The 12,937-nt window shown below is 40.9% G+C and overlaps 1 protein-coding gene across 11 annotated transcripts in view; it reads left to right on the top strand.

Annotated features, from left to right (window-relative positions):
• ENPP2 (ectonucleotide pyrophosphatase/phosphodiesterase 2) overlaps window positions 1-10,879 on the top strand; it is a 111,348-nt gene extending 100,469 nt beyond the window's left edge. For all 11 annotated transcript variants that reach the window (XM_019823059.3, XM_019823063.3, XM_019823062.3 and 8 more), the window contains 4 exons: window positions 308-385; window positions 3,493-3,625; window positions 5,088-5,244; window positions 10,281-10,879. In XM_019823059.3, coding sequence (XP_019678618.2) covers window positions 308-385; window positions 3,493-3,625; window positions 5,088-5,244; window positions 10,281-10,451 — 539 coding nt within the window. In that variant the 3' untranslated portion in view covers window positions 10,452-10,879. The remainder of the gene's footprint in view (window positions 1-307; window positions 386-3,492; window positions 3,626-5,087; window positions 5,245-10,280) is intronic.
• The last annotated feature ends 2,058 nt before the right edge of the window (window positions 10,880-12,937 follow it).

Below are 12,937 nucleotides of genomic sequence, written 5' to 3'. Positions count from 1 at the left end.
TTATCTCTCATTACCTTGATGACATTTTTTAAACTCTAAAACCTATATACATAATACTTAGTAGACCCAAGACTAGGTAGGAAGAAAAAGCATTGTAAAAATTTGGGGGAGAAAGCTATTGGTGAAGAAAAGAGATTGAGTGGGAGGGGAACTGGGAAATACTGTTTAAAGTAGGGAATGAGTAGAAATAAAAGAGTAGATCTATACACAATTCACTTCAAACTGTTCAGACCATTTTAGTAGATTACATTTTTATTGATGTCGATTTTGGGAAGTAATGGACACTGTTTGTTTGCCTAATGTTTAGATCTGAGCTCTTCACCGGAAGCTAAATATGATGCTTTTCTTGTAACCAATATGGTTCCAATGTATCCTGCTTTCAAACGTAAGTCTGATATTTACCTAGTAAACTATTATTTACGAAAAGAAATATTTCTAAATTTACTACTTACCCTTTCTACCTCTATATTAAGTTTGATAATAATATATTTCATGTGTTTAGCCTTTATAATTGTTGAAGAACTTTAACATAAATTCTCTACTATTAATCCAAAATATGAATCTGTGAGGGAGGTTGGTGGGTTGTTTGTCTCTTGTTTACAATTAAAAAATTAAAGTCACAAGAAATGACCCAATTCACGAATGATAGAAACTGAGCCAAACCCAGTTTGTGTTTTGCTTCTAAACTGGTGCTCCTTCTATTTCAATGCTCATTATATTGGTGGTTAAGAAGGGTCATCTTTTGTTTTGGAGGCCACTTGATGTTTAACAACACTTATGTTTATTTATTGAATGTTAAAGTAAAAGCCACCAGAACTTTCCCCCTTTAGGGTGGATGGTAATGATGTATTCTGAATGTTGACCTTGAAACCCAGGAAGAACTTTAAAGGATCTTCTGAATCATCAGAGTATTAAATTCAGATGGTCTTAGGGCTTTGTAAATTATTTTAGTTTCTTTGAACACCCATAATGTCTTTATACGTGACGTAAATATTTGTGGGTGAAAATGATGCCATGAATGGTATTGGCACAGTGAGCCCTGGTCCAAACACTGACTTCCCTGGAGTCTGACAACTAGCTATATAATTACAGAAATGCTATTTAACCTCTCATTTACAAAATTATGAGATTTTATTGCATGACATCTATGGCTTATATGGATATGACATAATTGTCCAATGGAATAATCCATTTTCTATTTCTGATAACAGATAATTCACTCATTTGCCCATCCATCCATCCATCCATCCATCCAAAGATAGAGAAAGCATTATGCAATAATTTTTACCTCCTTTTACTGTGAGGAGACTTGTATTCTTATAGGAAAGGTAGGAAAAGGAAGCACCTCTACCTACTTCTACTTGGCAGAGGACCACTGGTTGTGTTCCAGGACTCTTGGGCTGAAATGAAGTGTCAGATTCAGAATGCGTGATTGTGGAGTGTCATCTCCAGTGGCAAGCCTCCAGAATTTGACATCAGTGAAATGGCCAACATGGTTTAGAGGAAAAAAATGTTTATTTGATGTCCTAGTTAGTAAGTGGAGGTTAATTCAAAGGTAGAATCCATTGCTTAAGCGTGAAAAATTAAAGAATGCTTTTAAAAGGCAGTTCCCTAGTTTTTTCTTAGTCCCAACTGAGAAACGTTTCAGAAACCCACATAGATAGATTTGTCATAATATTACATGGAATGCATCTTCATAATGTCCACACATTAGGGTTTCCTGAATTTCTTTGTTCTTTGCTGATGCTTTTTTGACCAAGCTGCAGTAAAGGAAACACACGGTACCACCCTGAGGCTGGCATGGCGAAAGGCCTTTCACAAAGGGCTCCCTGTTCTTCCCTGGGACTGGTTTTCTCACATGCCACGTTTCTGTGGGTTTGGCCTTTTGACTGTTCTCATTGTTATTTTTCTCCCTTTCTGCCTTTCCAGTTTTTGTGCTTAACATTCGAACTTCTCTCCCATGGTCCTCCTTTCTCTCTTGCAAATAATTATCTGTGGTATTTTGGCTCCGGTGGACTGCTCTTTCTGAGTAGAGTATCAGAGGGTCTAAAGAATGGTAGAAGCACTAGGGAAAAAACAGCCAAGTACTTTTTCACGGGGGGAGATAAGAAGTGATAATAGCCCAAGCCTCACAGCCCTCATGTAGAGCAGCACGTAGTTCAGCGAAACCTAACATTTCAGAACCAACTCACTATTCGCATTTCCTGTCCTCTGTCATTCCCTCTTTTGCCTTTCCTTTCTCCCCACTCTGTTCCTCTCCACTCCTCTCTCTGCTTGACTATAATATTACCTGGACCTAATGTGGACAAGGAAGTCCCCTCCAGAGGTGATCTTGAAAATGAGAAATGAGCGATGGAGAAGAAACTAGACAAGCACAGATAAGGGAGTTTTCCCGATGAAAGGAAGAGAAAATGCAAAAGCTTAATCTGAAATGAGTTTGGCAAATGGGAAGACGGGAAGAAAGCCATGTACCAGAGGGGGAAGGAGGAAACAGAGTCATGCAGGTAGGCAGGGGCCACGGTGCAAGGTTAGGATTTTATTCTAATTGCAGTGATACATCATCTGGAATGTTAGAAACGGGAAGTTGGGAAGAGTGTGACACATTCTGGGTATGGTGTAAAATGATCCGAGTGGCTATTATATAGTGGGCTGCAGGGAAGAGCGAGGTTCTCACTGGGAGCCTGGGAAGTAGTCTTTTGTGGTAGTTCTTTGCAGAGAGGATAGTAATTGAGACCAGGATGGATGCAGTGAAAATAGTTGAAAAGTGGTCAGATTTGGATGACGGGGGTGTATTTCAGAGGTAGCACTGACAAGGCTTGTTCACGTGTGTAGGAAAGAAGGAGCCAGGTCAGAAATGACTCCTAGGATTTGGACCTGAACATGTGAGTGAGTGAGTGTCATTACCTGATGGAAAAGCAGGGAGTTAGAGCAGGATTGGGAATGAAGGCCAAGAATTTTGTTTAGATCATTATTTGCCAGACATGGTCATTAGGTCAAGTGGACCCTGAAATGGGCGGTTGGATAACATGTCCGGAGCTCCTTGGGAGGGTCAGGGCTAGAGACATAAACTTGGGAACAAGTATATCTATGAGATCATGAAGGAAGAAAAAGTAGATTAAGGCCTTTTTTTCAGTTTCTCACAAACACTGTCCTTCCTCTTTCGACCACACGATTCCCCTTGCCTGTTCTGTTTCCATCTCTTTGCCTGTAAAGCATCCACTTATCCTTTAGATCTCAGCTCAGTAACCACTTCATTGAGAAACCCTCCCCCGACTTACTGGGCTGGGTTAAACTCCCCTACTGGTGTCTCCATGCCTTTCTCTCTGCTCGTTCATAAATGACACACACAGCTGGTACTTCAGGATGAATTCTTTTCAAGAATCGCAGGAGCTCTACTGTCTCTTGGCTTATGACATTTGGCTGATCCCAGAGAGAATTTGACCAAAGCAAGGAGTTTTGATCATGAAGAACAGATTTTTTTCCCCCCCGCAGGAGTCTGGAATTATTTCCAAAGGGTATTGGTGAAGAAATATGCTTCAGAAAGAAATGGCGTTAATGTGATAAGTGGACCAATTTTTGACTATGACTATGATGGCTTACATGACACACAGGACAAAATCAAACAGTAAGTTTGTCTTTTCCACTCAGTGTGTGTTTTTAAATTCTAAGATCTCATTCAAGGCTCTTTTTCAAATATTCACGTACTAGAGAAGAGCTGATAGCCCTAAAGGCCTTTGCTCTTTGAATCTCCTTGTAATTTCTTCAGTGCTTTTGGACGCTTGATTAAATGTCTTATTGGTGGTTGGAATGGAATGGAGTTTTGTGGTAAATAAATGTACTTTTCCATTCCAATGAGAGAAAAGTATCAAAAGATTTTTTTTTAATTTGTCATTTATTCTTTATCAACTCGTCAGTGGAAAGATGATAATTTTCCCTCATCTCCATTATTTGAGGAGACTTTTGGAACCCCTTAGATTTCCGGGTCAGTATATCTTAACAGGAAATTCCATGGAGACTTTTGTAAAGTCTAGTTGTTTCTACCCTTCTCCATGATGCTGTTGGGGAGATTAAAAAAAGATAAGGCATACTTGCTCAGAAGGAGCTAACAGTTCAATGGAGAAAGGAAGTAGATACAAATATGACAAATTCATAAGAAGTCGTTTAATTTTATACATGTGTGAAACAGAGGGGCACAAATGATGAGAAGGTTTAATTGTGATTTACAGATAATTACGAACAAACAATAATTTTTTTCATACACATAATTAATAACATAGGAATTATCTTACTCCCTTTCTAGTCATCCATACGAGAAATGTCAACTTAATTGTACATTTATTTTATTGCTGATCATTGCTGTAGTTTTTAACCAAAATTATCATTTTAGTCGTAATTTCAGTATTTTAAAAATGATTAAAATTAAGATAATAGAGAACCAGGTAAGGAATTGTGAGTTTCTGCACTTCAGTTTACTGGAAAAGTTTTTTTTTCAATCTCTACGCTCATCACTAGCTCATTAGTCTTAGTATTTCCTTGAGTGAATGAGTTTTCTCTACCAAGCTCAGCATCTCATTGTAGTTTGAAAGGGCTTATTATTGCCCCAGCTTCTGCGTCTCCTGCCTGAGGTCCACTTTATACAATTTTATGCAAGTTCTCTTCCCGAAACATGGATCTCATGATGACTCTCCCTGCCACAGACACCTTCAGTGAGGCCTTACTACCTAAACAATAACACCCAAGTTCCACAATGTAGCCCTCAGAACCTCCAAAGTATGGCTTTTATTGACTCTTCCAGCCTCACATTTCTACTATCTTGAGCCATTCATCGTGTCCAACGTCTGATCCTTGGTTCGAGCTGTTTTCTTCGCCTGGAATATCGTTTTCACTCTGCCAAGTTAAGAGAAAGGGAATTCCAGGCAATAAAAACATTGGGCTCAAAATACAGAAGTGGACCACTTTCTTAGAAGTGAAAAATGATTCAGTTGAATGGAAGTTAATTTTAGCGACTTAGGCAATATTCGTGGGTCAACATTTAAACAAGAAAGCTATTACATGTGTTGTAACTTTGTTTTTCCTTCCTGTTCCAGGTATGTGGAGGGCAGCTCCATTCCCGTACCAACTCATTATTACAGCATCATCACCAGCTGCCTGGATTTCACCCAGCCTGCCGACAAGTGTGATGGCCCCCTGTCTGTCTCCTCATTCATTCTCCCTCACAGACCAGACAATGAGGAGAGCTGCAATGTGAGTTCAAAGACAGAGTCCTTTAAAATGATTCATCTTTGCTTCTTAATTTATATTCCCACCATTAAGCTCTTATACACTTATTATAAGACATTTGGACTATACAGTAAAACCAAGTGGAAAGAAGAAAAGACCTTTGCTTATCACCTCAGAACTTTGTGTTCGAACGGCTTTTTAATTTTCAGTGTAAGGGTGTGGGGAGGCATGGAAGTGTGCATTCATTGTAGTTCCGGTTACGTGTTTGATTTTGTCAAATGATAAAATGCCCAAATGTTTTTGGTTTTGCAAAAGACATATGTATTTTGTAAAGGTAGGATAAAAATAGCAACATTTTGATAATTGTCGAAACTAGATAAGAATTCACAGGGGTTCATTATGTTATTCTTTCTACTTTTGCGGGCATTTGAAAATTTCTATAATAAAAACTTTTTATAAAGACACATATACATGGGAGTATATACTTTATAAATCAGATTTTTCATTTGCTGCTAGTTATGAGGGCACTTGTAACAGGTCACCATTCCCAAACAGCACAGATGATACCCATTACCCTTATTCGTAAGTGGAGGCAGGAAGGCATCACGAGAAGGCCCCTGGCAGGGGGGTGGGAGCCATGCAGTGTGCTCCTGGCCCTTTACTCCTTCTGCTTACACTCAGGGACACATCACGTCACTTCCCCAGATCTCTTTGATGTGACAGAAAGACTGTGTTCCAAGATTGATTTTTGAAGCAGTAACCTCTATGATTTTGCTTTATAGAATAGCAGGAGCAGAGATACAATCTACAGAAGAGGATCTTAGTCAGCAAGCACTACTCAGTTCCTAAACTGTGTGTGGTGCTCTGGGAGAAACAACAGTGTGTCAAACAAAGGCACTACTCAAGGCAGCCTGCAGCAGGGGGGAGCAGAAAACAGGTGCAGACTTTGCTACCCTACAAGGCAAAGAGCCCCGAGAATAGCTTCAACAGAGGTTATCAGTTTCATGGGCAAGGTAGATGTTGGACTAGGGCTTCAGCTATGGGAGGAGACTGAGGCTATGGATGTTCAGAGCAAAATAAGGGATGCAGGACACAAATACAAACTTTGAAATATGGCCAAGATAGCTAATTAAGCTTGACCAGAATATTGGAATTGAGGGTAATAGGGGGAGATAAGGTTTTTAAAGCTGCTTGGAGGGTGCCTGGGTGGCTCAGTCATTAAGCGTCTGACTTCGGTTCAGGTCATGATCTCACAGCGCTTGAGTTCGAGTCCCGCTTCAGGTGAGCTTGAGCCCCGCTTTAGGTGAACGCGAGCCCCAGGCGATCCCTGGCTTCTCTCTCTCTCTCTCTCTCTCTCTCTCTCTCTCTCCTCTCTCTCTCTGCTCCTCGCTCACTTGAGCCCTCTTTCTCTCTCAAAACACACACACACACACACACACACACACAAAACAAAAAACAAACCCCCCCAAACAAAACAAAACAAAACAAAACAAAACAAAACAAAAGTTGATTGAAATAAATTTTAAATTGAAGTAGTAGTAATAGAAGCCTTAGTGGCAGAGGTAAGAATCGCTACCATTTGCTGAGTATGTGTTACCACCCAAGTACTGGGCAGGTCCTCTCCATAGATTATTTCTAATCATCTAATTATCCTGCGAGGCAGGTATATGTGTTATTCTCCCCGCTCCCCTTGAAAAGTTTGGTACATTGTTACCTGGTTAGTCAGTAGGAGAACAGAACTGTAGATGCAAGTCCTCTGACTTCAAAAGCCCATCCTCGGGGCGCCTGGGTGGCGCAGTCGGTTAAGCGTCCGACTTCAGCTCAGGTCACCATCTCGCGGTCCGTGAGTTCGAGCCCCGCGTCGGGCTCTGGGCTGATGGCTCAGAGCCTGGAGCCTGTTTCCGGTTCTGTGTCTCCCTCTCTCTCTCTGCCCCTCCCCCGTTCATGCTCTGTCTCTCTCTGTCCCCAAAAAATAAATAAACGTTGAAAAAAAAATTAAAAAAAAAAAAAAGCCCATCCTCCTTCAAATTTATCAGATTTCCACAGTAGAACCTTGGGACCTTAGAAACTTTTCTTATTGCACAAGCATTAAGTAGCCACGGAAAATGCTGGTGCATAAGAGCAACATTTCAGGGCTCTCCTTTAGGGAGATAAATTTAAGTTGGAAGGGGTCAAGCCTGGTGTTCAAGTGCTTTGGCAAGATTCACAGGATTGAGGGAACAGAACTGGAAGTGAGGTTGTGGTGTTGGAAATATAACAAAGAGAGTAGAAGGCAGCAATATTATACTGAAGGATCAATAAGATCGTATAATAATTTGGTAGGAGGTGGAGAAGCAGAGGAACTGCAAGTGAAAGGCAAGCTGTCGTCAGCTTATCGACTTGACCTTCTCCATTTTGATTCTTCGGAAACACGAGGGTGGCTAATGGTGCACCAGGGGGATGTCATGCCTCTGGATAACATGATCTACTTTGTTTGAACTTTAGTTTTCCTAAAAACTTATGGAGAGGTAAACATTTGTGCAAAAAACTAAACCCATATATTATGGAGTGAAATTCACAATTGCCTTGCACTTTTAAGATAGAGACTGCAAAGACATTTCAGACTGATAGGAGGTCATTTAAGATACAGCTAGATTCCTGGCGAGTATGTGTTCAAGTTTCTCTGTCATCAGGGGAATTTGGTGATGGGACACTGAGTTCAAAGACATTCTTCAGTCACCCCAAATTGTACATCTGACCAATGAAATCCACAGATGTCCTCACAGCTGTCTCCCTCCACTTTCTGGCTCCTGGCTCTGCACAGAGCTTAGAGATATTTCTTGTAGAGTTCATGGCCAGCATGTTTCTTATTCTTATTCTGCCCACACAGAAACCTGTCCTTGCTGTGAATGTCACTTTAAAACTGCTGGGGCTTGAATTCACAATCTTATGAGAAAGTGAGGAAGAAAAGGCAGGTGAAAAATAAATGTCCATAGCAAGAAAGGTAATAAAGAAGTTCATGGGTGGGCGTTTGTTTGTTTGTTTATTTACTTATTTATTTATTTTTAAAATGTTTCCTTCTCTTCTTCCCTTGGTACACATGAACTTTTATTTGAATTTTATTAGTTTTGCATTTCACCCTAGAGTCTCTCCTAGCAAATACTTTTGTGGATTGCCAGCTAGCATCAGGCAGAAGATATTTTCTTCCTGTGTTGCATAGCCAGCATTTCCTAATGACTAGTGACAGGCTAGATTTTAGCATGTGAGAACCAGAAGAAAATGCCCTTCGAATGAAATTGGCAAATACTTCCCAAGGAAAGAACTAGCAAAAAACAATTTTCCCCCTGAATTCTTGTAATCCCAGCTGGCCACTACTTATATTAGGAAAAACCTTTTTACCCCTTTGTCTTTACATTCGAGTGACTGCATTTACAAAAGGAAAAATTAGACCACTGAAAAATCAAATAAAGAGTTGAATATGAAAATTCTCCCAAAATACAGCTTCATGCTTACTCTGCTTACTCTGAGGGGGTCCTGATCCATTTGGAGACCTCCTACTTCGTTAATTATATGGTCGCTCTGAGGATTGGTCAGTACCGTTGTGGGCAGAGTTATATTTAGGTCTGTCTTTTCCTGTGAATCGCAGAGACCTTGGTTAGCTTGGGTTAGGAGGGTGGGGCATGGAGGGTTAAAATCCTTACTTCCCCAGCCTGCAAAGCAATTTCTTCCTATTTCTTCATTTTGCCTGGGGTGGCCAGGCCTCAGTTTCCTGAACCAACACCCTCGTGGTACATATTTAGCACTGGCAAAAGCTGCTGTAGCTCCCTGTCCAGGTCTGTGTGGGTTGGAGCTTTCCGAGAAAACCCATTGCAGGTTCTTGGACTTTGGTGGGGAGTTCATTGAGACCACTGGTGGTGGAAGAGCTGGACGAGGGCATTTCTGAACATACTCAGCCCTGGACACGCAGCCACCCTTCAACTTGTGGGACAGCTCTTGAGGGCCATTGCAGTTCTGGGGGCATTTGGGAATGAAATTATTTGCAGAGGCCCTCCTGCCTCATGTCTACTAGTGAAGGTAGGCATTTCCCCCACAATTCCCAGAGCTCTCAGATCTCATGCTTTCTCTCAACTTCGCACCAAAGTGAAAGAAGGTATTTTTAAAATATAAAGGATTACTTGTCCTAAAATACCTTTTAATTTCAACTGAGACACAAATAAATTGTTTGGTGTGGGACATCCGGATGTCTTTCATCTGGAATTTGTGCCAATGAGACAGTCTTGGCAAGTAGCTAAGGCAGAAAGAGATTTCCTTCCTCTTCTCTATGATGTTTCCCTACTTTGTCTTTTGTTCCCCTTCTTCCTTTCTCTTCTTCTTCCTACTTTCCAGGGAGCTGCTGAAGTCAGCATTATTTTCCTTGTGAACCAATGAAGAAAGCCTAGAGAGGTCAAGTGGGTGGCCAAGGTCTCATAGCCAGGAAGTGGTAAAGCCACAATTCCAACCCAGGCCTGTTGGGCCCCAAAATACCAGGTGTATCTTGAGCTGCTTTAAGTTGAACTCATTATTTGAATATCAATTCATTGCAATTTAATAGATGATGTTCTTGATATTGCGGGTTCTTCTGAAAGACCAGGAACGCACACGCAAAATTCTGTGCATTGAGCGTAAGCTCTTCACTTTCCTTAGGAGCCAGAAGAGCATTCCAAGTTGCTCTGTGCCCAACATTGCAGTTTGACGGCAGCGGGGGAAGAAAGTAATTACTGAATTCTCCAGGGCCTTTGGTTTTTGTAATTTGGATTTATGTTCTGAAAACCTATTGAGTCAAAGGCCCTTTCACACCACATGTCTCATTTATTTGGTACAGCTAATTGCTGTCAAAAATGTTAACAGCCAAGGACAGGTATTTGTGGTGTGTTACCAATAGGAATGTGGTAGAGTGGCCAGGGAGGCCAGGAAGGAATCACAGGCACTGGCTCTGGGCGCAGGAGTATGGAGGGGTCGTTTGTGGACCTGCACCAAATTGATCATCTGGAGAACCTCCTCTGGAAAATTGTGACTCTGATTGTATTCTGTTTCCATTGCAGAGCTCAGAGGACGAGTCGAAATGGGTCGAAGAACTCATAAAGATGCACACAGCTCGGGTGCGGGACATTGAACATCTCACCAGTCTGGATTTCTTCCGAAAGACCAGTCGCAGCTATCCAGAAATTCTGACGCTAAAGACATACCTGCATACATACGAGAGTGAGATTTAACGATCTGACCATCTGCAGTGCAGTCTTATCAACTGGTGTATATTTTTATATTGTTTTTGTATTTATTAATTTGAAACGAGGACATTAAAAAAATGTTAGTATTTTAATCCTGTACCAAATCTGACATATTACGCTTGAATGACTCCACTGTTTTCTCTCACGCTTGATTTAGGTAGTCTTATGTTCCGAGTAGAGCTTGTAATAAATACTGCAGCTTGCATTTTTAGTGGAAGCTTCTAAATGGTGCTGCAAATTTGATATTTGCATTGAGGAAATATTAATTTTCCAGTGCACAGTTGCCACATTTAGTCCTGTACTGTATTGAAATACTGATTTTGTAAAGTTGCATTCATTTACTGTTAATTATGACAGACATATTTAAGCCTTTTAGACCAATCTTAAATATAATAAATCACACATTCAGTTTTTCCTGGTTTTATTTGGCCTTCATTTCACTTATAAATTAGAGTGTTTGCTTCTGGTATATTCATGCATGAAAAGTATACATTTTCTGTATTGGGCCTTCTTCCTTGTTGAATATAATTCATATAGTCAAAGGAACATCCATGCTATTCAGCCATAGTGGCTTGGACGAGATAGTTTAGGTACACATCTGTGGGAAATCAAAAGGGTGGAGGGCAAGAGAACCATAAGACCTCCAGAATACCCTCTGTCACCAGTCTCTTTTAAAAATATTTTGACTTTTGGAGGAGTAGGTTCTTTTGATAAGTTGATTCAAAGCTCTGAGTATTAAACTCAACTGTATATATTCTGTATAAGGTACCAACCTATGAACCATGGAGGATATAAAGAGAAGTAAGAAGGTGGGGTGGGTATAGCTGTAAAAGTATAATTAACCAATTCAGGTAGAAAATAATAAATGCCAAGTGAAAAGTGTTAGTAGTAATTAATAGGCCAAGCATCTAAATGCTAGGTGGGGTGATTGTAGATGGCCACAGCTTTAAATAATGAAACAGGCTGAGGAAGTCATTCAGAGATTTTTCAATCCTTCTGATTGTGTCTGGGAGAAAGGATCACATTAGTGTCCTCATATCTCTAACAGTTGCTAATCCCCCTTTTAAAAAAAGAAGAGGACTGGGGGCACCTGGGTGGCTCAGGCAGTTAAGAATCTGACTTTGGCTCAGGCCATGAGCTCACAGTTGGTGAGCTTGAGCCCCGAGTCGGGCTCTGTGCTGACAGCTCAGAGCCTGCCTCAGATTCTGTGTCTCCCGCTCTCTCTGCCCCTTCCTGCTTGCACTCTGTCTCTGTCTCTCTCAAAAATAAATAAAAACATTTAAAAAATTAAAAAAAAAGAGGAGGACAGCATATTGCTTTGTTTTCATTATGTTAATTCTTATAGTTGCCCCATTTATGGCCAGTGAAGTGTGTTTTTAATTTCTATACAATTTCCTTTAAAAATCAAATTGTGGGTGCCTGGGTGGCTGAGTCAGTTGTGTCCAACTCTTGATTTTGGCTCACGTCATGATCTCATGGTTTGTGAGTTCGAGTCCTGCATTGAGCTCTGCTCTGACAGTGTGGAGTCTGCTTGGGATTCTCTCTCTGCTCATGCTATCTCAAAGTAAATAAATAAACATGTAAAAAACAATAAAACAAAAGTAAAATCAACTTGTTTAAGAAGGAAGGCATTGTGTCAAGTAAAAAACACCTTACAACAGAAGTGGGGGAGACTTTACTGGGCATTGGGAAAAATCAGGAAGGTGGTAACAGTAAAAGTACTTACTGGAAAACAGCTGTTGGGATACATGGGAAGAAGTGAACACTCCAATGCTGATGACAGCTGTATTTATTGAGCACCCACTATGTTCCAGGCGTATCTCTGGCACTTCATATACCTTGTCTCTGAACCTTGAGAAACAAGGAGCTCAGGGAAGATTTTATGGGACAGAGAAAAACGAGATTGGCAACATGGAAGAATGCTTGCATTGGGCTTTGTAGTTTGGGCTGGGGTGAGGGTGTGGTGGAAATGAGTTGGAATATGACTTCTTATACATTTAATGGTCAATAATGATTTATTGGTGAGTTGCTACACTCCAGTATTTATACTTGCTATGGGGATGACACTGGAAAAGATAACCACGGTTCCAGATGTCATGCTTGTGACATGTGCTGTGAAAGAATTAAATAGATGCAGAGAGACACAGGGGTAGAAAGAGAGGAGCGTTGTAGGTGACATTATAGCTGACACTTGGAGGATGAGAAGAGCTGGGACCAGGAAGAAGGGCATGGCCAAAGACTGGGGGTGGGAAAGATCTTGGAATGGGTGAGGATCTGAAAGGAGACAGGTGTACCCGATACAGCAGCGAGGTTGATAGGGACCAGGTGAGTAGATCCTTAGAGGCCCATTGAGGCATTTGCATTAGATTCTAAGTACGGTGGAAAATAAGCCTCAAGCAGCAATGTGACGGAATCTGATTTACAATTTCAGGATGTTGACATAGATATGCGACAATTATAGTATGCTCTAA

This window comes from Felis catus, chromosome F2 (assembly GCF_018350175.1).
Source record: "Felis catus isolate Fca126 chromosome F2, F.catus_Fca126_mat1.0, whole genome shotgun sequence".
Lineage (NCBI taxonomy): Eukaryota > Metazoa > Chordata > Mammalia > Carnivora > Felidae > Felis > Felis catus.
Note: the sequence above shows the minus strand (reverse complement) of the source record. Positions and strands in the feature narration are given on the sequence as shown.